We start from the raw sequence: 27,040 nt of genomic DNA on the forward strand, positions 1-27,040 counted from the left end.
TGCATTTCAGCTTTGGAAGTCTCTGTTGGGGCAGATTTTTGACAGCTTCCGCGAATGTAGGTGTGTGTTTTGTGTTACTGTGTGTGGGTTTAGGTGGTGTAGGTTTCGATAGACTGTGTGTTGAGTGTGTAGTGCTAGTGTTTACCTTCTCCCCTTGACTGTCTAGTACAGTCTTGGCTGCAAAACTTGGCTTCCAGTTTGGCTATACAAGTACATCTCTCACAGGTTGCAGTGTTGGGTGGTAGGAGAAAAGGGCGGTCAGTGTACATTAGGCAATTGCTACATTGCCCCAAGATGCCCAGATTCATCAGGTGGACAGGGGAAAATACCGGGAGCTGACCCTTAAATTAATAAGGAGCTATCCAGACATATCTAAGTACTATAAACTGTTTCCCTCCTAACAAGTGAGGAAAGTTGAGTGCTGCAATAATTTGTAGATTTAGTGCTTGCAACGAGTCTTAAGTGCTGAGCACAAAGCAACAGTTTGGAGTGCTAAAACTAGAAAACTAGCTAGTTCTAAGGGAAAACAGCAGGCTTTCTGGCACTAGGAACAGTTTAACCCTAGTTAAATGGTGCTGCGCGATGCGCAAACACAGGTTTTTAAATAAAAAGATGAAAGGGATAGAAATAGCCCAAAATGGTCAGTAAAACTACAGATTTTGAGCTGAAACCACTTCTCTAGTGACAGGTTGCTCAAAGTTCACCACTCTCACTGATGAGCAGAGAAGCTTCCTTCTAGCTTAGTAAGGTCTGTGCAACACAGAAAAGTACAGTTGTGTGTACACTTAGCATAAATGTAGATGTTTAAGTATTCACTGTTGCAGTCATCACACTTGGGTTATCCTGCCTGCAGGTAGCCCTCAGTCGGCCCGAATACCAAACACTTAGTATTTCTGCGTCGGTTGCTGCCGCTCCAGGACTGATGACAGGGGTATAAAAACAGGCAGCAGACGCCATGACATCAATTTTTCTTGCCCCAAATGTCAGGAGCCCCCCCAGTAGGGAACTAAGCTATGGTGGGAAAACAACCACCAGTAAAAAGTAAATACCAATACCCGTGTAAAAGGAGAATAATAGACAGAGGAGAGAGAGACAAGGGGGCTGGAGGGAGGGAAACCAGGACTGCAACAGTGAATACACGCGAACATCTACATTTATGTTAAGTGTACACAACTGTACTATGTTCTCCGTATTTCACTGCTGCAGTCATCACACTTGGTTGGATTCCCAAAGCTGAGGAAGGGAGGAGGCAGTCAGGAAGAGTTAGGCCTGCCTAAAATGCCCTGCAGGACTGCTATTGCAAAACCTGCCCTGGATTTGGAAAAGATAGGCAAATGGTAGTGCTTGGTGAAAGTGTGCACTGAACTCTAGGTAGCAGCTTCCAGGTGACCCTGGTAGGGACTCTCCTGAGAAATGCAGTAGAGACAGTAGAGATAGATGTTGCCCTGGTTGAGAGTGTTCTCACCCCCCGCGGGGTTAGTTTCCCATGATGCTTGTAGCAGAAATGGATGCAATGTGCTATCCATTTAAAAATAGCTTGCTTAAAAAAGGCCTTGCCCTCTGCCCCAGTTGCAAAGCTAATAGCTGGTCTGATTTTCTGAAGGCCTTAGTCCTATACAGTTAAAATCTGAGCTGTCTGTGTACGTCCAAGGAGTGCAAGATCCTTTCCACTTTATTTTGAGGATCAAGGAAAAAGGTTGGCAAATGTATGGATTGAGAGCCACACTGGACACCACTTTAGGTGTAAAGGGTTTGTTCTGAAAGAGACCTTGTCAGCATGGAAAATAATGATGGGTTCCACAGCTGTAAGTGCTTGAAGTTCAGACACTCTTCTACCTGAAGTGATGGCTAGAAGCAATGCTGTTTTCCAAGAGAGAAATTTTAAGTCTGCAGACTATGCAGGCTCAAAGGGTGGAAGTGTGAGCTTTTCCAGTACAAAGGTAAGGTCCCTAGCAGGGGTGGGTGCTCTCCTTGGTGGCCTTAAGTTGTTTGCCCCTCTCAGGAACTGTTTGATAAGAGGGTGTGAGAAGAGAGGTGGTTCAGTGTTGTAATAAGCCGAAATGGCTGAGGCATGAATCTTAATGGAAGAGAAGGGCAGGCCTTTGTGGAGTAGATCTGCTAAGTAATCCAAAATTAGGGGCAGGGAGGGCAGGGTTGTGTCCTCTCCTTTAGCTAGGCTGCATGAGCGGTATATTTTCCACTTATCCGCATAGGATTTCATTGTACTGGGTCTTCTGGCTTCAAGAATTATGTCCAGCACCTGTTTGCTTAGAGCAGCTGGGATAGGATTCAAAGTATAAGCAAGGCTGCAAGCTTTAGGGTTTGCAGCTGCAAAATCTGCTCCTCCTGCTGAGAGCATGGTAGGCTTCAGATATAGGTGCCACCGATGTCAGGCTGCGCAGGAGTGGATACCAGTGCTGGCGTGGCCAGTCAGAGGCTATCAGAATTGTCTTCGGTCTGTCCCGTCTTATTTTGAGTAATACTTTTGATAGAAGGGGCAGGGGTGGCAATGCATAAATAGGTTCATAGGTTGGTAACAGGTTATCAGCCCTAGGGCCTATACAAGCCTAGCCACAATTATTCCCCGACTATTTCTTCCCACACTATAAATCTATCTCTAAACAGAGATTTTCCCACAGAAAGGAAAGGGCATCCACTTTCCATGCCCTGCTGTGAGGGTTTCTGGTGCAGCATCTGCTGAGCTGATGGTTGTAGGGAGAGCAAAAAGGTCAACCTCTGGGGTCCCCCATTTCTGAATCAGAAGGCTGAAGGTGCTGGGCTCTGCCAGTCGCGTGGGTCTAGGAGATTTCTGCTCAAGTCTGACAGTGAATTTTAACTGGCAGGAATTCAGCTTGTAGATGGACTTGCATGTCCAATGCAGTGTTCCACAGAGCTAATGGCTAGCCTGCAGAGTGGGTAAGAAAGTGTTCCACCCTGCTTGCACCATATAACTGTGGTGTTGTCTGTTTTTATTAGAAGTTGTCCTGGAAGGAGTAGGGATCTGAAGGCTGTCAAGGCGTTCTGCACAGAAAGGATCTCTTTTTGGTTGATGTGCAGATGAATTTGATTTGGGGTCCAGTGGCCCTGAATCCATTTGCCGTCCATATGTGCTCCCCAGGCATAGTCTGATGCATCTGTGGTTAGGGTCTGGGCGGCATGGGGTTGAGAAAAGGGCAGTCCCTTGTTGAGGTTGCATGCTTCTGCCCACCAAAGAACCTCTGTCCTTAGACATGGCACGATAGGAATGACCATTTCCAGGTCCTGAGACTGTTAGCATCAAAGACTTAAGTACCACTGAAGTTTCGTCATATGCAGCCTTGCATATGGAATTAGCAGTATACAGGAGGCCATGAACCCTAGGGCCTGCAGTATTTTTCTTGTGGATTGCTGGGTTCTGGTGGCCATTTGTTTGAAGTAGGTTGTCAGGTAGATTTGTTTTTCTGAAGTGAGGAATGCCATCTGGGATGTTGTGTCCAAGCTTGCTCCCAGGAATACAATCCTTTGACTGGGTACCAGATTTGATTTATTTTCGTTGATGATGTACCCCAGGGAAGTTAGGAGGCTTTTCACAAATGCCAGGTGTTGCAACAGCAATTCCTGACTATCCGCCTGAATCAGGCAGTCGTCCAAGTATGGGTAAATTTGGATATTTCTCTGCTTGCAGTATACAATGGCTGGAGCCAGGCATTTTGTAAAAACTCTGGGCGCAGTGGATAAGCCAAAGGAAAGTGCATAGAACAGATAATGCATAGATCCAGCCTTGAAACGTAGAAACTTCCTGCGCGACTCCCTTATAGGGAATGTGCAGATAGGCTTCTTTTAAATCTAGGGTGACTAACCATGCATCCTTGGTTAGTATAGGTAGAAGCTGTTTGCAGGGTAAGCATTATGAATTTTGGTACCACCAAGAAAGTGTTGAGAATTCAGAGATCCAGGATTGGGCGCCAAGAGCCCTCTTTTCTGGGTACAAGGAAGGGTCAGGAATAAAATCCTTGACGTATCCTTTCCACTGGAACCGGCTGACTAGCTCTGATGGAGAGCAGGGATAGAACTTGGTTTTGAGCATCTGCCCACTGGTTTGGAGGAAGGTCTGGGAGCCCTCTTGGGGCTTGGCAGGGAGTGGAAGTAAAATTTGTACCCCTAGGATACAATGTTGAGGACGCACCGGTCTTGTGTGATGGCCATCCAGTTTTTTGCTTGAAGGGCAAGTTTTCCTCCTAGGGGTGCAAGCAATTGGGCGGAGGTGGGGAGTGGAGTGGAGAAGTCATTGTGAGTTTTTTCCGTAAGGAAGTAGCTTACCACTTCCTGTTTTGGGGTGGGGGCACTCCATTGCTCTTCTCTCAGCATGCTCTGAGACTGTAATCTGGGGGTGTCAGTTTCCCCTGGGGCTGGAAAGGACCAGTGTTTGGAAAGGAATACCTACTGAATCTAGGGGGTTGCACTTGTAAAAATTCTTTAACAGTCTGCATAGACTTAGCTTTTTCTTCCATCTTTTAAAGAACCTCTTCTGCTTTGGTGCCAAATAAACTGTCCTTGTTCAAAGGAGCGTCTAATAACTGATTTGACATGATCTGGCAAGGTCTGCTCCTTGAGCCAAGCAAGTCTTCTCAGTACAGAACCAGTGACTGCTGCCCAGCAAGATGCCTCTTGGGTATCAAAGCCACACTGCAAAGTTTGCTTGCTGACTTGGCTTGTAGAATGCATAAGCTCCTGCAATTCCGTATTTTCTGCACAATCTGTAAAAGGCTGCCACTTTTTGTTTAATAAGTTCCATAATATGTTGCTGGCACTTCAGCATGTGAAACTGACAATTTAATGCCCTAATAGCAAGAATAGCAGAGATATATACCTTCTTGCCCCATCTGTCCAAAGCTCTTGAATCCCTGCCCAAAGGGGTGGGATTCTTGGCTGTAGTTGCCTTGATACCTTTGGGTCCCTGGGAAATGATCTCTGGGTCAGCAGTAGGATTTTTGAAAAGAAATTTGTGGGTGTCAGGTACTCTGTAGTACCTGTCGGGTTTCCTAGGGGCAGGAGATAAAGTATCAGGAGTAAGACTGGATTCCATAAAAACATCAACAACCTCCTGGACAAGGGGGATTACTAAAGGTCTGTGCTGTGGCAAATCTAGAAATTTCCTGAGTCTCTTTTTGGACTGAGGATAGTCTTGGCATTCCCAGTGGAAATGCTCTCAAGATATGTAAGGTTTCACCAAAAGAAAAATCCTCTGGAGGGGAGGCAGAGGGAATGGATTCGTCTGCATCTTAATCCTCATAGGCAGACAAGGGCATGTCTTCATAATCAGATACCTCAGTGTCATCGGACTCCTGTTCTGTTGAAGCTGCAGGGGACTGGTCTCTCTTCCTCTTAGCAGGGGAAGGCTGAATTCCCCTAATCAGCATAATAAAGTCTTCTGCCATTCTAAGCATTTGTTGTTGAGGCATGGGAAAAGCTGCTTGCACTTTGGAAGTCAGTTTTCTAGGCGTAGCGTGTACTCTTGGCCTAAGAAACTTGGTAGTTTTAAATAACGTCGGTTTGAGTCGAACAACGGTAGTGCGAAGAACTACCTCAGAAGCCGGAGCCTGCACACAGACTCTGGACCCATCCAAGGTGGAGACATCCGCAGGTTCTATAGCTGGAGTCTCGTGGCATATCGGATTTCAAATGGGTCTCAGTACAGGCCTGTGAATCCATAGAAGCAGGCATCAGGGGCTGCGAAAGCACCTCACAGAGTACCAGCGAACTGGTGACTAGCTTGACGAAAGCGTTGGCAGATTTGGATCTATGCAGTATGTCTATGTCTTTATCCTTACATTTCTTTGGAATGTCTGTAGTCAGATGGCTTACCAAAGCCATTTCGGAATAGAGAGATCAACAGCGAAACAATTTAGTGACAAAGATAGCCTGACGATGAATGGTTCGGGCATTAATCAAGGCACAAAACTGACAGCGGGGTATGTCGTGGTCTGGGCCTTAACAGGTGACGCAGTAAGAATGAAAATCTGTGTGGTATTTGCTTTCCAGAGGCAAGACAATTGTCAACTTTCTGATGGTTAGAGCAAGAAAAAAGGATTCCTAATGGGGTACTTAGCTTTAGAAGACTTCAGGATTATTCAATTCGTAAACGAAAAATCAGGTAGCAGCCAACCGGCATTTGCGAACTGCTTCTGCTTCGGGCTCCTCGGCAAGAAAGACTGATGTAATGGTGTCAGCTGCCTGTTTTTATAACCCTGACAACCTGACATCAGTCCTGGTGTAACAGTAGCCGATGCAGAAATACTAAGTCTCTGGTATTTGGGCAAACTGAGGGCTACCTGCAGGCAGATAACCCAAGTGTGATGACTGCAACAGTGAAACATGAAGAACATCTACAAAACAGCCCAGAATTCAGCAAAATCTGAAAACCGGACTCTACTGGTTATAGAAAAGCAGGAAACGAGTAGAGAGGATTGTTTTTGTTGCTGTTTTCAATAATTAAAACAGATATGCAAAACAAACACTGTTAAAGCAGAAAAATGGCTATCGCACTTGTGTGTAGCCCTCAACAGTTCAACAGTGTAAAAATACTTAACGATCAGTTAGATCAGTTTTATAAAACTTTAAAACCACCACAGGAATGGGGGGTACCAGTTTCAGAACAGATGAGAAAACAGCAAACAATGTCAGCAAATATATGAAATAATTCAGTCAGGCAAAAAGTAAGACCATGCAGAACTCTGAAAGTGCTAATAAATATACTTATCAGCGATATATTTCCAGACTGTTTGAGAAGCACTCCAGTCAGAACACAAGGAGATTCTAACAGTGTACACCACCAAACACTAAATACGTGTGCACACAATTGACTGTGGATCAAGGGAAGTACCACCTGCTTAACATAAACCAAAGGGTTTTTGCGAAGATGGAGGTCATCCGAACAAAATAAAGGACTCCTTGACGGTCTCAGAGAAAGGCCTCCGAATTGTATGGGTCCTTTCAGAAACCAAAAGTTAAGAGTGAAAGTACTGCTCACTAAGTGGTAACCAACACAGAGTAGGTAGCCTGGAAAAAGACTTCCACCAGGTTCTGGGCAGGCTTCAAGGCTTACTACCTTATCTCCCACCTAAATAACTTAAAACTACAGCTTTGAATATGTCTGATGTCCAAAACATGCAATGTGAGACCTGGTGTTAGAAATCTGATGGGAGTTTCTCACTCAGATCATATGGCCCAGTTGAGCTTGAGGAGGGAAGTTTAGGGAAGATGCCCAAGACACAGAGAAACAATGATCTGAGCCTGGGTAACTCAAAATGTCATTCCTGGAAAAGTACAGTTGTGTATCTACCATAAATGTAGACGTTAGAGTGTATTCACTGTTGCAGTCATTACACTTGGGTTATCCTGCTGGCAGGCTACCCGCAGTCGGCCTGAATTCCAAAGTCCTGGTCCGGCGTCGGTTGCTGTCGCCTCTTCCCTGACGTCAGTGCGCCAGGGATAGAAAAGATGCAGCAGACGCCATTTTCTTCAGTTTTTCTTGCCCCAGATGTCAGGTGCCCCCAAAAGAGTAGGCTGTAAAAATTATAATAAAAAAGCATGCACATAACCTTCATCTACAAGCAAATACACCACATAGGCACAGATAAGTCCCAGCAAAGAAAAAGGGGGATGGCGGGAGGGTAACCTGGACTGCAACAGTGAATACACTCTAACATCTACATTTATGGTAGGTACACAACTGTACTATGTTCATCATGTTTCACAGTTGCAGTCATTACATTTGGGTAGAATCCCAAAGCTGAGGTTGCGGGGCTGGGCCTAAATAGAGTTTGGAGTGGCTAAGAGGCCCTGCAGAACTGCAGTGGCAAAGCCTGCTCTGGATTTAGAGTAGAGAGGTAAATGGTAGTGCTTTGTAAGTGAGCACTGAAGTCCATGTTGCAGCCTCCAAAATATCCTTGGTTGGTACTCTGAGAAAGGCTGCTGAAGTGGCTGCTGCTGCTCTAGTAGAATGTGGCCTAATGCCCTTGGGCACTGATTTGCCATGTTGTGAATAGCAGAAACAAATGCAGTGGCCTATCCATTTTGAAATAGTCTGCTTTTAAATGGCTTTTCCTTGGGAAGCTGCTGCATATGCCACTAAGAGTTGCTCAGTCTTTCTGAAGGCTTTAGTCTTGTCCAAGTAAAAGCGTAGCCATCTGTGTATGTCCAAACTATGCAGAAGTCTCTCCCCACCTTATTCTGTGGGTTTGGATAAAAGGTAGGCAAATGTATGGTTTGGTAAAGAGCCACGCTGGACACAACCTTAGGCATACATGTCACGTTTGTCCTTAGAGAAACGCTGTCCTGATGGAAAATAAAAGGTTCCACAGCCATTAGTGCCTGTAACTCTGAGACTCTTATTGCTGAAGTTATTGCCAGGAGAAGAGCGGTTTTCCATGACAAGTATTTTATCTCTGCTGTACTGGCTGGCTCAAAAGGATGTAGTGTGAATTTTTCCAAGACAAAATTGAGGTCCCATGTAGGTAGTGGAGCTCTCCTTGGAGGTCTTATGTTTTTGGGCCTTCTGAGAAACTGTCTTAGCAGTGGATGAGAAAAAATAGGTGGGTCCGTATTGTAATGAGCTGAAATGGCAGAGGCATGGATCTTAATTGATGAGAAGGATAGGCCTATGTCCAGCATCTCAGTTAGGTATTGCAAAATCTGAGGAATATTTGGTTCAAGCAAGTCAATTCCCTGCATTTGGTTCCAAGCATAGAATCTCTTCCATTTTTCTGCATAAGACTTTCTGGTGCTGGGCCTCCTGGCCTCCAAAATAACATCCATAACTGCTTTAGAGAGGTGTGTTCTGAATGATTACATTATCCACCATGCAGCCACATTTACGGTTCTGAGTTGGCTGTGAAGGATCTGATTGTCCTGTTGGGTCAGCAAATGAGGTATTAGTGGCAATGTCCAAGCTGGACCTTGAGACAAGCTCTTTAGGATTGGGTACCAGTGCTAGCATGGTCAGTCTGGGGCAATCAGTATCATTTTTGGCTTCTCTTGTCTGACCTTTAGGAGTACCTTGGTGAGGAGAGGCAGAGGAGGGAAGGCATATACTGTAAGGGCTTTCTAGCTGAATGAAAGGGCGTCCCACTTTCCATGCTTGCTTGTGGTAAGTCCGAGTGCAGAATCCCTGTAGCTGGCAGTTGTGAGGGGAGGTGAATAGATCTGTGTCTGGGCATCCCCATTTTCCTGTTATGTTGAAGATTTGTAGATCCAGTTTCTACTCGTGAGGATCCATGAGGTTTCTGCTTAGTTCGTCTGCCAAAGTATTTAGTCTTTCCTGGCAGGAATTGTGCTTGCAGATGTACTTGATAAGTCAATGCTGTGTTCTACAAAATCATGGCTTGCCTGCAGAGGGGGTAGGAATGTGTGCCCCCTTGCTTATGTACCACATGACTGTAGCATTGTCCGTCTTTACCAGTAGTTGTCCTGGATGAAGTAGGTCCTTGAAGGCTGCCAGGGTATTTTGTACAGCTAGCATCTCTTTTTGATTGATATGAAGATGCATTTGGTTTGCGGGCCATGTGCCCTGAATACATTTTCCTGCCATGTGCGCCCCCCAGGCATAATCTGATGTAGCTGTTGTTAGTATCTGCCTGGCAGTGGGTAAGGTGAATGGCTGTCCTTTGTTGTGGTGACAGGCCTGTGCCCACCATTGAAATTCCTGCTGCAGGCAAGGAATGAGAGTAATTACTGTTTCCAGGCTGTGGCAATGTTGAGACCAAACACTTTTTACATACCACTGTAGTTTCCTCATATGCAGTCTGGCATATGGAATTAGTAGAATGCAGGATGCCATGTAGCCCAGAGCCTGCAGAATTTTTCTTGCAGGTAAATGGGTCTTTGTTGCCATGTCTTTGAAGTAAGAAGCCTTTGTTTGTCTGGCGCGAGATAAGCCATCTGGGCAGTTGTATTTAAGCTTGCACCCAGGAATATTATCTTTTGAGAGGGTACTCGTTTTGATTTCTTTTCGTTTACTGTGTACCCTAGGCAAATTAGTAATCTTTTTACAAACGCCAGATGCTGTAGTAGAATATCTTTGTCCTTTTCTTGAATAAGGCAGTCGTCCAAGTAAGGGTATATTTGAATTCCTCTTTGCAAAACGAAATTACTGGTGCCAGGCATTTTGTGAAGACCCTGGCAGCAGTAGATAAGCCAAAGGGCAGTGCAGAGAGAATTGGTAGTGCATTGAGCCAGCTATGAATCTGAGGTATCGTCTGCAAGATTGTCAGACTGGGACATGCAGGTATGCCTCTGAGGTCCAAAGTTACAAGCCAAGCCTTCTTGTCCAGCATGGTCAAAAGCTGCTGTAGAGTCAACATTTTGAATTTTGGGACGTCCAGAAAAGTATTTAGAATAGACAGGTCCAGAACTGGTCTCCAAGTTTGTCCTTTCTTGGTACTAAGAAAAGTCTTGAGTAAAATCCTTGTCCCTGCTCTTGTTGTGGCACTGGCTGAATAGCCCTCATGTCCATGAGATGAAACTTGTATTTGTGCCTCTTGCCATTGATTGCATGGCAGGTCTGGCATACCTTTTGCCTTTGGAAGGGTGTGAAAGTGGAACCTGTAGCCCAGAGAGACTATATTTATGACCGATTTGTCCTGGGTGATCTTGTGCCAGTTTTGTGAAAGAAGTGCTAGCGTTCCCCCTAAGGGTGCTGCCAAAAAATAAGTGCTTGGCATTGGCAAAGGGAAGTCATTGGGACTTTTTTCTATAAGGCTGTGATTTGTCTTCTCCACTTTTGGAGGTAGAAGCACCCCATTATTTGGCCCTGTATGAGCCCTGGGGCTGTTGCCTGCCTCTAGGGCTTCTGAATCTGCCTCTGTGGTCTGTCTGACACTGGAAAGGACCAGTTCTTAGAGGGCCAGTTCCTGCTAAATCTGGGTGGCTGTACCTGTAAGAAATCCTTTACTGTCTGCATAGATTTTGCCTTATCCTCCATTTTCTTTAACACTTTCTCTGCTTTAACACCAAACTAAGTATCATGCTGTAATGGAGCATCCAATAATTTTGCTTTAACATGATCAGGCAGATTCTGTTCTTTTAACCAAGCATGCCTTCTAATAACAGAACCTGTAACAGCGGTCCTGCACGAGGCCTCCAGTGAATCATAGCCACATTGCAAAGTATGTTTTCCCACTTGCTCAGCTGCATGCAATAAATCCTGCAAATCTTTGTTCTCAGAACATTCAGAATTTAACATTTTTTTGTTTTAACAAAGACATTAAGTATTGCTGATATTTGAGCATATGAAACTGACAATTTAAAGCCCTTACAGCCAAGGTAGCGTAAGAGTAAACTTTATTCCCCCATCTGTCCAAAGCCCTTGAATCTGTCTGAGGGGACAGGGTTTTTGGCAGAAGCAGCCTTGACCCCTTTGGGACCCTGTGTGATAGTTTCTGGGTCAGCAGCAGGGTTTTTGTAAAGAAATTTATGGGAGTCTGGAACCCTGTAGTACCTGTCCGGCTTAACAGGGGCAGGAGGTAGAGAGTCTGGTGAGAAGCCAGACTCTGAAAAAACATCTACTATGTCTAAAACAAGGGGAACTGCAAGAGGTCTGTGCTGAGGAAGTAAAATAAAGTCTCCAAGTCTTTTCTTAGAATCGGAATAATCCTGGCTCTCCCAATGGAAATGCTCCCTCATGGTATGCAGGGTTTCCCCAAAAGAATAGTCCTCAGGAGGAGAAGCTGAAGGAATAGAATCTTCAGCATCAGAATCCTCATAGGGAGGAACAGAATATCCCTGATCAGAAGAGGAATCAGAGGAAATGGAAACCTGATCAGAGAAATCATATTCAGTGTCTTGCCTAGGCCTCCATCAGGAGGGGGATGGGAACCCCTGATCAAAGTAATTAGCTCTTCGGCCATTTTGAGCATCTGTTCTTAGGCATAGAAGCCTGTCCCGGAGAATGCTGTACTGATTTCCTTGTCTTTAAAACTGTTTTAGACTTTGTCTTGGATGCTGAAGTAGGCTTTATATAAAATTGTGTAGGTCTGAAGACACCCTCAAAAGCAGATGCCTGCTCAGCGGCTCTGGACCCATCTGAGGGGTTAATTTTCGAAGGCCCAATACCTTGAGTATCCAGAGGTCTAGCTGACTCCACGAGGGAGTCTGAAGCAGCCTGTGGCTCTGAGGTAGCGGGAGTCAGGGGCTGCGAAAGCGCCTCACTGAGCACCGGCAAACCGGCGACTGGCCTAGAAGAGGCTTCGTCATCAGTTTTAGACCTCAGATGCTTGTCCTTGTCTTTATCCTTGCGTTTTTTATAAATTCCAGTCGTCGGTTGTTCCGACAGCATTATGTAGTTAAACCTTCTGCCAAAATAATGAAAAGCAAAATCGTACTGACGCTTAATAATGCGTTGGTTAAATCTAGTGCAAAAGCGACAACTAGCAACGTCGTGGTCAGGGCCTAGGCAAGGAATACAGTAAGAGTGGAAATCCTTATGAGGTATTTGCTTCCCACAAGGAATACATTGTTAACTTTTTCTAACATCGGTCTGGAGCAAGAAAAAAGTTTCCCCAACGGGGTACTTAGCTTTATTAAAGACTTCGGATCTGAAATTCGATTTTGAACATCTCAGGAGTCGGCCGACCGGCACTTGCTAACTGCTTTTGCTTCAGGCACCGCGCGGCAAGAAAGACTGAAGAAAATGGTGTCGGCTGCATCTTTTATACCCCTGGCGCACTGACGTCAGGGAAGAGGCGACAGCAACCGACGCCAGACCAGGACTTTGGAATTCATGCCAACTGCGGGTAGTCTGCCAGCTGGATAACCCAAGTGTAATGACTGCAACAGTGAAACACTAGGAACCATCAAGCTGGTCCACCAAGAGTTCCAGGTGATTATCTGTGACTGGATGGTTGCAGCACCTTAGGACAATTCCCCCACACCAAAGGTGACAGCCAGGTTGCACCTCCAGCTGATCATCACACACTGAATGGTTGCAGTACCCTAGGACACTCCCTCACTACAAAGGCAACAGCCAGGGTGCACCTATCCCAATCCTCAAATCTTGTACTGAAATTAAACACTAGTGTGAGCTTCAGATCTCATTACCAGACAAGGTCACCACATGCAGGAAATCTAGGGGTTAAACACCAAAACATACGAGAAAAAGGCTACACCACAACCTAATCTCCAAGGGTCTTGCAGATTAGGAAATGCTCAAACATCAAACTATGCTCAGGTTGTAAGGCAAACTCTCAGCAGTCTATGGCCAAGAATTCCTTTCAACAGCCACCTTTGTTTTTTGTCACCGAAATAAGCAACTTCCCTTAAAAGGACCTACAAAAAGCAGGGCTGACAAACATTTGTGAAAGTTTTTAGATCACACCATTCTACACAGTAAAGGCAATGCTGAGCAAGTCTTGTCTTGAGGTTTGGCAGCTACAGCAGTTTGCGTGTTAGACAAGCAAGTATGCAACTTCAGAAGAAAAAAAATCATGATCCAAACTAAGTGGGGGGAAAACTGGTGGGCTCTAAGGGATGGATGAGCTGCTATGTTATGGTGTGAATTGGAATGTGCACGCTGATCTTACCAAATGCTAGGCCTTCACTTGAGATTTGTTGTTCAGTCATGACGGGTAGAAAAGTCGAACCCAACTCAAGACTAATAAAGGAGGCTCTTCTGTGTTACATCTACAACTCCTTGTTTTGCTTCTCCTTCAGACTGGTGTGAGCTCCACAAAGTACTCATACAGAAGAAGGTTCAGCAGAAGCATACAAAATCATTTTGTCTAGGAAGAAAATGGAGTATGCTAAAGACAATTCTGGAAGCCTTGCAACTGTCTTCAGAAATAAAAGATACGGTAAGCTTCAAAACATCATATAACAGGATTTAATAAGAATCTAGCAAACTCCAGATGAGTCTCTCACAGCCCCTGAGGTGAGAGAAGGGTAGATTTAATTGAAACACTGCCTTGTATCACACACTCAGGTGTCAATATGTCAAATATTTTCACCTCAGTAACTTCAAAAAAATTCATTCTGCAAACACACTGAAGAGTTCAGTATAGCTGCAATCATTTTAGTTAAACTTAATACCTGTGCTCTGCACACAATTCTAGGTTACTCCACAATGCTCAGATTCCACTAAAACCAAGGATATGTTGACTACCACCATAAACTTAGTTACACTGCATTATACTGTCAACTGTCCTCCAAAATACATCTAATGACAAGGACTTGGAGTACAGTAAAATCATTGTTGTAACATGCTGTGCAAAATGAATGCCCATCACTGAAGCTGTTTTACATGCCTCAAAATTAATACAAATGCATGCAAAATGTGTTACTCAAACAAAGAAACAAAATGTAAACTTCAGTGCATTCTAAAAATTATGAAGGCAATCTTTAGTTGTCTTTCAGAGAAAGAAACCACATGTACTAGAAAGAACAAATTAGAAGGAAAAAAGCATTCCTACTATTCAAGGAGCATGTCGGGGGAATGCTGGATGTTCATTATTCTTTGATCACGCAATCTGCTATGGTTCAAAACTTTAGATGAATCAAGCAACCTACTGCCTAGCCACCAACATGCAAGACAACTTACTGAGACTGGAGCAGCCTGCAAGTGCAAAGCTAAGGCACCAGAATGCAACACCAACTTTCAAGATCAGAGACAAATGACCAGAGCAGAGGATGTAACAGCAAGTAGTTACTGGTCTCCCTCTAGTTTAACACGAGGGTGCTAGCCCCATAATGCAGGAGCATCACCTGAAGGATACCAGAGGACAGCACCAGGCATACATATATATATATATATATATATATATATATATATATATATATATATATATATATACACACGTATATATACATATATATATGTATATATATATATATAAATACACACACACATATATATATATATATATATATATATACATATACATATATATATATATATATATATATATATATATATACACACATACACACAAACACACACATGTATATATACACACACATACACCAGAGCACTGGGTCCAACATGATAGCAACATGCTTAAGGAGGACATAAAACATGCAAAGGCACGAGACCAGTGATGAAGCCACTGTAGAGAAGCTCAGCCCTGAAGACGAGGTAGAACAAAGAAATCCAGGCCGCACTTGGCAATGGCCTCTCAGCCACAGCCCCTCCTCCCTCACTGTGAAACAAATTCATCAATAACACAAACTAATGTCTACAGTAATGTGGATTTCCAAGACACAGGACATACACAGTAGAGAAGTGACTGGGTGTGGATGGCTGGCCCAACAATCTGCCCCCCCAAAAAAAAACACATTCTATCCAGTGTACTTTATACTTACAGCATTCTAGAACATAAAGGATGCAAAGAAGGCATAACCAAAATTAGTCAACTTTTCTCCTAAGAAATCAATACAGGATTTTAATACAAACAAATGTCATTTCCCACTATGGCACACATACTGTAGCTAAAATTCTTACTGGGGTTGCACATTCTGTTGGCTTGCCAGCTGGTGAACTTCCACTCTTCTCATCCGTCTCCATGGTTTCACTGCTTCAGAAAAAGAAAAAATAAATACTGGGATAAGAGGTATGTCGGGGAGGGTGTAAAACAGGATACTTGAACTTCAAGTTTTTTCCTACAGCAGAAATATTTTGAGACTTAACAGTCATGCACAGGTTCAAGTATTAATTACCAAATTTTCAGCAATTCAGGCCACTGATCCCAACATAAGCAATCCTCTATTTTCACCATACAAAATGTGTGGCAACTCCAAGTGCATTCAGTTTAGCACTTTGTCTTCATCTTTCCAAACAAAAGCAGCTAGTGTAGACCTTAGCCTTTGACAATGAGGTCTGTGACAGGCGTCAGCCTGTATGGAAGGTACTAGACACACCATAGAAACAATACTTGCCCATAGCAGTGCAGAGGCTAAGCTATGGATGAAAAACTGGGTTGATAAACTGGTCCTGTGTTAAATAAACAAATTCTTACCAGGGACAGTGCCCACAGCCCTCCTAGACATGGGGAGTCATTAATACAATCCTAGATATTGAATAGAGTATCTATGGTATTACATTGGAATGAAATGACTAGGCTTCAAACTTTTAACCAATAAAAAAGATAAGCTAAAACGATAAAGTACGGGATTACAGAAACCTAAGAAATTAGACTTGAGAAACGTTACAAATTCACAAGCTTAAAACACTTACCTGCTCGAGAGTAAACATCACGTCTTTCGCATAACGCAGCAAATGAGATCTGAGTTACTTGGGACTGGTGGATTACAGGCAAGAGAAAAGCTCAACAATTCTTGATCGCCACTAGCTTTAGAAACAGCAAAGTCGGATCCGAGGAATCAGATCCAAACCCATCAGTTGTGGACAGAATGAAAATTGACAGATAGTTTTTTATTCCCTTTAGTTTTATACACAGGTTAGGCATTTTTTATCCACCAGAGGAGAAGCTGTGGATAGTAAAAGAGTGGATAGATTTTCTCTGGGAGGGGAAGAAGGTAAGAGTCAAGTGGGATAAGTTCATTCTTCCAACAGAACAAGGTTTAGGATTACTTGATTTGAAGGGATATTTGAGATACGCAAAGGGATGATGAAGAATAGGAGAAATTCAAAATTAAGGAGAAAGGGATTTTGGATGTAGATCCTTAAGGAGAACAGATACATAATAATATGCTTATATAGTAACCAGAAGTACACTAAGAGCTAAGCCAACAAGGGAATGAGGAAAGGAGATTCTGATGATATGGATGACTGCAATTAGGAACCAAAAAAGTAGAACCACCAAGTGGATAAGATGAGATGCACCAGGATAATCCAAGAAAAACACGTCTTTATATGGTTAAGTCTTTTCATCTATATAACAGTTGAATTAGACTTCTTCAGAATTTAAAACATCACCAAATGCTTTATTTAAAACAATTCAAATAAACAAATGACAGCTGACCTCTTTCTACAAATAAATTCATATTTAAACACTAACAAATTATGAATATATATTCACTATGACCGTAACTGACAAAAATACAGATATATAAAAACCTATGAATTATATTAAAATGATTTATGACGATAAAACATTATACAATGAATGTATGCATATAAAAACAAAACTTGCCCTACCACAACGTTCCATCTCTGTTGTAGATATTTGTTCAATCATTACCATTAAGACTTCTGTTCCATCCTCGGAACAGATACGGTCATTTCCAAGCTCGCACCAGCCAAAAACTCTCAGCTAAGGCCTATCCAAAATGCCCAGTTCCTAGTTACTCCAGATCAATTTTGCCCGTCCCTATATAATAGAGGTAGTAACAGAAAAATAGTAGCAGGCTCTGTCTGAGCAAATACCCTAACAAGGAGTTCCTAAAGTCCACCAGGAGTCCAGGCAGGGGGAAAGAGGGCAGGAAGTAATGAATGAACAAAGATCTTCAACACAGACGGAACGTTATGGTAAGACATAACTTCTTTATCTGATTATGTAAATCCTTGTTTATTCATTACCATTAGGACAGAGTCCCCAGCTACTTGAGTCCTGGGTGGCCCTAAGGAAAGATATTACTGAGCACCATAGAACCAAAAGATGCTCATCCCCTGGAGGCCAAATCCAATTTGTAATGAGAAATAGATATGAGTTCTTGTCCAAGTGGCTGCTGCGCAGATATCATCCATAGAGGCTCTGGAATGAAATTCTACAGAAGTAGCCATAGATCGGGTAGAACGAGCATTTATTCTGAAAGGTAAGGATAGTTAATTCAGTTGGTAGATAAAGGTAATGACATTTCTAAGCCAGGAGGATAAAGTCACTTTGGAAACAGGTTTACCCACTCTGGGTCCTGCAAAGGCCACAAACAATTGATCCGTCTTCCTGAAAGATTTAGTCCTGTCCAAATAACAAAGCTGCCAATGCACATCAGGGGTGTGCAAAAGGTACTCCCCTCTAATACAATGCTGAGGGAAGAAAACCAGCAGGTCAATAGATTGGTTAACTGAAAATCCAGAAATGACCTTCGGCAAGAAAGAAGGGTCAGTACGAAGTGACATCCTATCCATGTGGAAGATCAAGTAAAGTCTCTTGACACTCAAGGCCTGCAGTTCAGATAGTCTTCGCGCTAAGTTAAGTGCTACTAGAAGCAAGGTTTTCATGACAAAAACTTTAAATCACATGAATCAAAGAGGTTGAAAGGAGGACCTGTGAGAAATTGAAGCACCAAAGTCAAGTCCCAAGGTTCTAAGGGAGGCTTGACCCGAGGGTTTAACGTGTAATACTCCTTTCAAAAATGTCTTGCACAGGCAGTGTGAAATAATTGAACTATCAAATCCAATATGAAAATTGGCGATAGCTGCTAAATGAACATTGATTGTCGATGCTGAGGCTCCTGCATGTAAGAGTCATCAGGTATTGAAGGATCTTTTGAATAGACAGAGAAGGGATCTATGTTCTGATCTTTGGCCCAAAAAGAAAAACTAGTCCATTTACTAGAATAAACTTTCCTGGTGGAAGGTTTGTGTGAAGCCAGAAGAAATAGCAGATGGGATGTCAGGCAGCCTGGCAATCACTGGAAGTGGAGGAACCAAGCTGTGAGTTTGAGACTGTGGAGATACGGATGAATCAGTCCCTGAGGATAAGGTAACAGGTCTTGGGAATGATCCCGGATCCACGGGCTGCGAATCAGATGAGGCCACAGAAACAGGAACCAGACTTGAAGGGGCCAATAGAAAGCAATGAGGATCACTTTGCTTCTCAACCTCTGAGCTTTCTGGAGAAATTCTGGAATGAGGGGAAAAGGCATACAGAAGACCCAGGGGCCAATCGTGCGCAAGATCGTCCCTCGGGGGTTCCCCTTGAAGGGGGATCAGGGAAAACTAACTTCTGTATTTGTTGTTTAGGGGGGAAGCAAACAGATCGCAGCAAGGCTTGACCCATCATCGGAAGATCCGATCCGCTGTTACAAGGTTGAGGGACCACTTGAGGCATCAGGATGTTCCTGCTCAGATTGTCCGCAATAAGATTGGAACTCCTGGGAATGTGCGTTGCTAAAAGAAAGCGGTTGGAAGCTATCGCCCAGTGCCAAATCCTCATGGCTTCTCAACACAGGGGGGGGGGGTAAGACCTGGTTCCGCCTTGCTTGTTGATATACCAGATGGCTGACATGTTGCCTGAATTGCAATGATCTCAGAAAGTAGGGATGCATGGAACGCTTGCAGCACTAAGAGAACTGCCCTCTGTTCCCTGGAAATGCCCCCCCCCCCCAACAGGGAGGCGTCCGTTGTCACCGTGGCTGTGAGCTGGGGAAGAAAGAATGGTCGACACCAAAGGTTCGTTTGTGGCTTCATCCAGCATAGCATTTCTTCCTTGCAATGGTTTGTAAGACGTATCATGTGGTAGAGTGGGTGAGTTAAAAACGACTGTTGTGTGGAAAGGAGCCACTGCAGAATTCTCATGTGCAGCCTCGCCAGTGGCACTAACGTACTGGCAGCCACCACGGAGCCTAAGAGTTGCAGTACAAAGTGTGCCGGTACATAAATCTGAGGAAGGTGGTCTTGGATTTGGTGTCTTATTTTCGAAAGCCTGTGAGGGGGGAGAGGATGCTGTGTCGAAGATTGCTCCAATAAATTCCACTGTGTTTGTTGGGGACATTTGAAATTTGTCCTTATTGACTGTAATCCCCAAGCGGAGAGCGAGACCTTGAGTGTAAGAGAGGCTGCAGACTAGGAGATTCCTGGTCGGAGCAGTAAGGAGCCAATCGTCCAGATACGGAAAACACCTGGAATCCTTGTAGTCGAAGATGATCTACCACAACAGCCATACATTTGGTGAACACCCGGAAGGGGGCTGTCGAGAGAACAAATGGCAGTGCCCTGAACTGGTAGTGATTGGCTCCCAGCCGGAAGCGGAGAAACCTTCGGGAGCGGTGAGCCATCTTTATGTGGTAGTACGCATCCTGGAAGTCTAAAGAGCACATCCAGTTGTCCCCTCCTAGGAAGGGTAGAATGGACTGTATTGTGACCATCTGGAATTTTTGAGGTTTGATAAATTTGTTCAATAGGCTGAGATCCAGGACTGGTCTCCAGTCTCCTGCCTTTTTTGGCACTAAAAAAAACCTCAAGTAAAACCCAGATCCTGTCTGGTCTTGTGGGACTGGTTGGATGACTTATTTTTAGCAGCTTTTCTATTTCTAAGGCTAATTCCCTCTGATTGGGTAGTACATCAGGGATTCGTTTGACTGGTCTGAGAGCTAAATTGAATGGTATTTGGTAGCCTCTGGATATTATTCTCAGCACCCAAACACTGCTAGTAATAAATAGCCAGGCTGGTAGGTGCAGAGAAAAATGACCCCCGACTGCTTCCAGAGGAAAGCAATCGAGCCGCTGCTCAGGAGCACTGGTAGGGTCTGCCGGAGAAAGAACTTCTAGCGCCCTGGTTATGTGGACCTTCTGTACCCTGACAGGGGTGTCTTCCAGATGAGTTGACCCCTCTGCCCTGGGGGGATTGCTCACCACGAGTGTCATGAAAAGATCCTTGGGTTTTCTTGAACCACATTTTTCCACCCTTCTGGTTCCTGGAGTAGGACCTCTGGGGGATGGAAAAGCGTAGGCCCACAGCAGACAAGGTCTTTACGTCTTTCTCACTTTGTGCAAGTGCGTCTTGTACTTTGGACCCAAAAAGTACAGATTCGTTGACAGGTGCAGTGACGAAAGAAGATTTAAAGAGGTCTGCGATGGCACACAACCGCATCCAAGCATTACATCTCATGACAACGCTTGATGGGGCCACACGAGCTGCCCCCTCAATGGTGAGATATCAAATGCATTGATGAGTTTGAGATGGATTCAAGGGTAGCTAGCTGCGAGGCAACACTGTCATGAACATCAGGAAGTACCGCCGCCAAAGAGGAAGACATTTTAGAAATTAGGTCTCTTTGGAGGTGAGTGAAGTGTGCCAGACAGTTCAGCGACCAAATGGCGAAGGTTGCTGAAGCATAGGTCCACTTCCCTAGTCTGTCCATGGTCTGAGACTCCCTGTTCGGAGGATGGACAGTGGAACTATCTTCTGCCAGTTTCCTCTTGGTGGCTGCCACCACGACCATGGAATCAACTGTCAACTGCTTGGACCAGTGGGGCTGGTTTTCAGGTGTGCATAAAAGTTTGTCTGGCCTCCAGTAGACAGGTTCTACGTTGTCTGGGACCTTCCAGGCACGCTCCACAAGGAGTTTAACAAGGTCAACTGTTGGTGGGGTCACTCAGGAAGTAGATGGCCAGGCACGGAAAGCTTGCAAGAACACATTCCTCAGAAGGGTTAGAGGACTTCCAGTCTCCCTGCTGCTTGAGGATTGAGAAAGTCTCAGAATGAGGAGACTGTGGGGACCCTTCCCCCTCATCACAATTGGTATCTTCGGTAATCGATTTCTCCAGGGAATCAAGGTGCTTCCTCTTGCACTGTTTCTTCCGGGGTGGCTCCCCAGTGGGATCAGACTCCGGAGAAGGGGTTCCCTTCAAAGAGGGGTTTGCGGCTCCCGTGCCCGGGATCCCGAAACAAGGCGCTGGGACAGCTGCATGCTGGGGGGTTTCTGATGGTGTCACTGCTGCTGACTGAGCCTGCAGAGGCAAGGACCCTCTCCATCACCTGGAAAGCAGGCCCGACTAAAGAGGGATGGGAGCCTGGACCCAAGGAGGACAATCTTGGAACCAGGGTCACACCCATCCCTGAGGAGCCCACCTCCAGGTGAGGAGCACCAAGATGACTGGAAATAGTCGGAGCCGTGGACATAGACAGCGCCAGTGAGAAAATAGGCGCCGGGCTAGGTACCAAGGTATGGACGGTCCAAGCACTGCTCAGAGTAAGGGTGGTTGGTGCTGCCAAGGGAAAAACTGCTGTCTGAGCAGATACAGTACGCACCGGGATGAACAGCTGTACCGAGATCTCTGGGACCTGGGTAGAGGCCGGAGGAGGACATACAGGGGAAGATGTAGTAAAAGATTCCGAGCCAAAAGGGACGAAGGTCTAGCTGGAATGGGCAATCCCATAGCTGCCACAAGCTGGACCACAACCCGCACTAGGTCTAATTCAGAAAAACTCCTGGTGGATCTAAAGGAAGCTGGTGAAGGAGCATCAGGTCTTTCTAGAAAGAGGCTAAACCTCTGCCTCAAAAAAGGGTTGTAAGTTGGAGAGTATCTTGTCCTAGGCAAATATTCGACTTTAGGAGCCGAAGAAACTATCGGCACCGTGGCCAGGGATGGTGCCAAAGCAGGTACAGTCATAGGAGCCAATGTCGGATCCAAGGACAGCACCGAAGTCAGTGGCGTGAAGGTTGGAACCAAAATAGGGGTAAATATCATAGATGGCACCGAGTGAGAAGATACACAGCTTGGTGCCGAAGAGGTCTGCACCAAGGGCGCAGGAAAAGCACGGAGCTGACCTGGTTCCGTAACTGACGGAGATGCAGGAACCAAGTGACTCCGTTTTTCCTTATGTTTTTTGGTCTTTGAAGGGGGTGAGACCTCCAACCTAGATAGAGCCTCCAAAAAGGGCGTTTTAATCAAACCTTTTAAAATAAGCTTATTTTTACATTCTGCTAGTGTACAATAACTAAAACTAGCACAAATGTCACAGTCAGCTTTAATATGGTCCACACCCAAATAGTAGGCACAATTGTGTCCGTCCGTGCTGGGCATCTTACGCCCACACTTGTCATACTGTTTAAACCCCAACTTAGCTTTGTCTGACATAGTAAGGGAACAAGGCTATCCTAATATAAAAAAAAACAGAAGGGAGAGAAAGAGAGAGAATACCATCAATGGTATTTAAAAAAAAAAAAAAATACAAGTGGAAAGGAAGGGCCTACCAAAGGCAGGAGAGAGACAGTATCAACAATGGTAGAAATTTGATTACCAAGGTAAAGGGTAGGGAATAGAAATAGGTTATAGGCGACAGGGAGAAAAAGTTAAACTGACTAAAAAATAAGAAATTTTGAGGAAAAACTATTAAAAATCACAATTTTCTACTTAGCTTTGAGAGAGATGGCTAGCACGTTTGACGAGGAACGTGGCAAACGAGATCTGGAGTAACTAGGAGAGGGGCATTGTGGGTAGGTCTTAGCTGAGAATTTTTGGCTAGCGCAAGCTTGGAAATATCCATACCGGTTCCGAGGATGGAACCAAAGTCTTAATGGTAATGAATAAACAAAGATTTACAACATCAGATCATTTTCTTACAACAATGGCAAACGGATATTTCATAAGTTATCCCCTTCAAACACTAACTAGGGCTGACCCTGCCTAGCCTTTGAAATTAAACTAGATCAAACAGCTTGTTTTTGTTTTACAACTTGGCTACTTACAACCTCAAACCACTGGGCAATACAGACTGGATCATTAATTCCAAGAGACTGGGCTACACTCAATAGTAGCTACCACCTGACTTCCTTGTATTCTAATGAGTTGTTGCAAGTTTATATTTTTCCAAGGGGGAGGCGGTTGGGAAAACACAACAGAATACAAGGAACTAAAGTGGCAGCCACTACTGAATGCAACCAAACCTCCTGGCATTAATGATGCAGTCTATTGCCAGTATCACCATCACAATTCATTTTCATATAATTCAAAGACTTTTTTATACATCTGTATTTGTATGGTAATTTACAAATATGACTGAATAAATACACACACAAACACGGATTTTGTTAAAGTCTTTAAATTTGCTTGCATCTTTAACAGAGGTCAGCTGTCATGATTATGTGAACTGCTTTAAATAGAGCACTTGGTGTTTTTTTTTTAAACAGATTATGTTGAAGTCTGATTCAGTTTGCATGCAGAGGAAAGCATTTAATCATACCACAAATCTTCTTGTATCATCCTGATGCATCTCGTCTTGCATGAGTGGTTGTTATACATTTTTTTGTTCCTGGTTAACATGCGGAGTTATGGAACAAACATTTGTTACTTTTAGGACTGCAATTAGGGATACACAAAACAGGCAATAAGGGGCTGGAATTTACTGGAGGAAGCTGGTAAAGGAACCAAGGTATTGCGAACAAATAATGAGAAATGGAAAGGTAACAAAATGGGAAGAGCCCAACAAGACATTTGGACTGCAGGCTAGACATAGCCTGCCCGTCCGTGATTAGAGTATAGGCTAAGAAAAAGGTACAGGAGAATCCTAAGTAAAAGACCTACACTGGTTGAGTTTTTAATTTGAATCTGCTGTTTAAAGTGGGAGAATTAATAGGGCATATAAAATACTGCATAACTGTAGGAATCAATTACAGGAGGTCAAAAAAGACTGGGAAAGAGAGATTAGATAAGCAATTAAAAAAAAAAAAAAACAATGGGAGGACAAATGCATGACTCCTAAATATGCAACAAAGGCTAGAATATTTAAGATTGTTGCTTGTAAGAGTTTGTATAGGTACTTACACCACAAGCAGACTCAAAAGAATTTTCCTTCAGGGAGATGGCAAATGAAGATGTGATGGGGAAGAAAGAGGAACCAGGGAGCATATGTTTTTCGGAATGAAGTGAGTTGGCAGACTTCAAAAATTCTCTACATAGTACTTTGTCAGGAACAGTCGAACAAACGTGTGTAAGGAAATAATTTTTTGAGCTCCGATACAGGATCTGAATTGCCTAGACATAGTAAGCCTTTGTTAAGCTTAACTCTGATTGAAAAAAAAAACAGATTTTAAAGGCTAAACCAACCATACTTGAAGTAGTGAACATTGTAAATGAGATAAAACAGAAGTGAGATATTAAGAGAAAAGGGTAGAGAGCAAATTACATATGGAAAAATGGAAACTGTGGGAACAAAACGTGCAGAAAAATGTTTGCTAGAAGGAACGAGGTTTGAAAAAAAGGTAAGAACAGTTTATACGTAAATGCCAGACTGATTATGTTGTACACAAAAACACATGCATGTGAGGTATATGGTTTACTTTATACAAGTTTGTCTACATCAGAAGTGAGGTATATGGTTTACTTTATACAAGTTTGTCTACATCAGAAGTGATAATTCAATAAAGTTTAAAAAAATAACAACAGACTTCTAATTTTTCAGTGTTATTTCATGCTGAGGGAAAATAATTCTGGTCATAATGATTTGGACTTCAGCATTTAACTCATGGGGTAAGGTATTCTGAAAGTTAGAAGTAGATAGAACAGTAACTCAGTGAGGAGGGAAGATCTGGAAATCAATGACTAATTCAACAGGACAAAATAACAGACTTCAATCAAAAGCTGAGATTGCTTCATGTAGTCATTTAGAAACTGTTATGTTAGAGACAAGATGCCTTCCACTAGGAAGTGTATTACAGAAAAATTAAAATACAATGCAATTCTTGAAAGTTTGCACAAATTACTGTTGATTATTGCTTTGAGTTCTTCACAAATTCATAAAAATTTTTACATTGCTTTAGGACGCAAGAAATATCCCTCGTGGAGTTGAACAGAAGTTAATATACAGGACTTTTCTTAAATAATGGCATTGTATAATGCCTCCTTGAGGCCCTTCCGCAGCTGTCTGGTATTATGTGGCAGTTATGATGTACTGCGCATGCGTATGCCTACACAATACATCAGAGCTGTGGACAAAAGCAAAGGAGAAAGCAAGATCTCTGTTGCTTTTTACTATTTCGCTATGTTAAATGGGTTTAACATAGCAAGACAGCTTTAAAATAAGCAACGGAGATCTCCGTTGCTTATTTTAAAGATGTTTCGCTATGTTAAACCCATTTAACATAGCGAGACAGGTTTTAAAAAAAAAAGCAACAGAGAAAGCAAGATCTCCGTTGCTTTTTACACACTGTCTCGCTATGTTAAAGGAGTTTAACATAGCGAGACAACTTTCAAAAAAGCAACGGAGATCTCAGTTGCTTTTTTTTAAACCTGTCTCGCTATGTTAAACTCCTTTAACATAGCGAGACAGTGTTTTAAAAAAGACTTATACTAATGGAAAAAGTTCGGACGACCGGACCTTTTTCCATTAGTATAAGTCGATTTACAACATGCACGCTGACCAAGCAGCGTTTTGGAATATTAATGGGGGGGGTCATGGTATAATAACCGTTTGACAATTCCTGTAGTAAGATATAAGGTATTTATGCATACTATCAAAATTTGGCCTCTGTTTTTACTACTGCAAGAAACACATACAAATGACCTATAGCAACTTCAAACTAATAACCATTGGATATAAATTCGAGTTTTCATCATATCCGTTGGGAAAATAAGAATATTCTACTACTGCAAATAAAATGTGGCTTTATAAGACGTACAAAAAGACAACAAAGGTAGATTACTATTATTAAGAAGGAAGCTAAAAGGACTAAAGCAGGACTGCAAATCTATACATTCTTCTAAGGACTGCTCAATAAACTGTAGACAGAAGTGAATTATAGCATAGGAGGGAATAGTTTTCGGAACAGGAGACAAAAAAAATCTTTCCCTACTGGTAAGGTGTACACTGGTCACAGAGCTCACAGGGCACTTGTGTTTAGGTCAGTTTGCAAGTATGGCACACCAATGGGAATACATTGCATCAGGCCATCCTACAGATATTTACACATTTGCCATACAGTTATAACTCATATTCAAGAATGGATAAAATCTTGGTTACTAAGGAGCACGTGCATCTTAACAGTGTGAATACATGTCTTGTTTCTCTTTCACACCACTCTCCATTGTTAGGAGGGGGTATAAAGACAAGGAAATATTTGCAAGAAATTAAGAGTTTTAATTCACATTTTTCTCATGGATCAAATTGCCTTATCTTTTTTAAAGGAGAGATTAATCACCATAAGAGCTTGTAACCATTATACTCTTCATGCAAAAGTCTGAGCAGCAATGTTTTCCAAAATAAGAACTTCAAATTAGATCTCTGAGCAGGTTTAAAAGGGGAAAGCAAGTTTTTCCAGTATAAACAGCTGATCCAGAGCTGGAACTTTGTTCCAGGATGAATGGAAAGATATGTAAAACCTCTTTCAAAACCGGTTTGACTTGAGGCAGGGTAGACAATGAAGAATCCATGGGCAGAAAAGCAGAGAT

At 43.3% G+C, this 27,040-nt stretch overlaps 1 protein-coding gene across 1 annotated transcript in view; it reads right to left on the bottom strand.

Moving 5' to 3' along the window:
* Positions 1–27,040, bottom strand: part of PSMD1 (proteasome 26S subunit, non-ATPase 1) — a 2,664,479-nt gene that overhangs the window by 2,027,781 nt on the left and 609,658 nt on the right. Inside the window, exon 8 of the mRNA XM_044070690.1 lies at positions 15,452–15,539. Within this exon, the coding sequence (XP_043926625.1) occupies positions 15,452–15,539 (88 nt within the window). The remainder of the gene's footprint in view (positions 1–15,451; positions 15,540–27,040) is intronic.

The sequence above is a fragment of the Protopterus annectens genome, chromosome 4.part1 (assembly GCF_019279795.1).
Source record: "Protopterus annectens isolate FY-2018-M chromosome 4.part1, PAN1.0, whole genome shotgun sequence".
NCBI classification, from domain to species: domain Eukaryota; kingdom Metazoa; phylum Chordata; order Ceratodontiformes; family Protopteridae; genus Protopterus; species Protopterus annectens.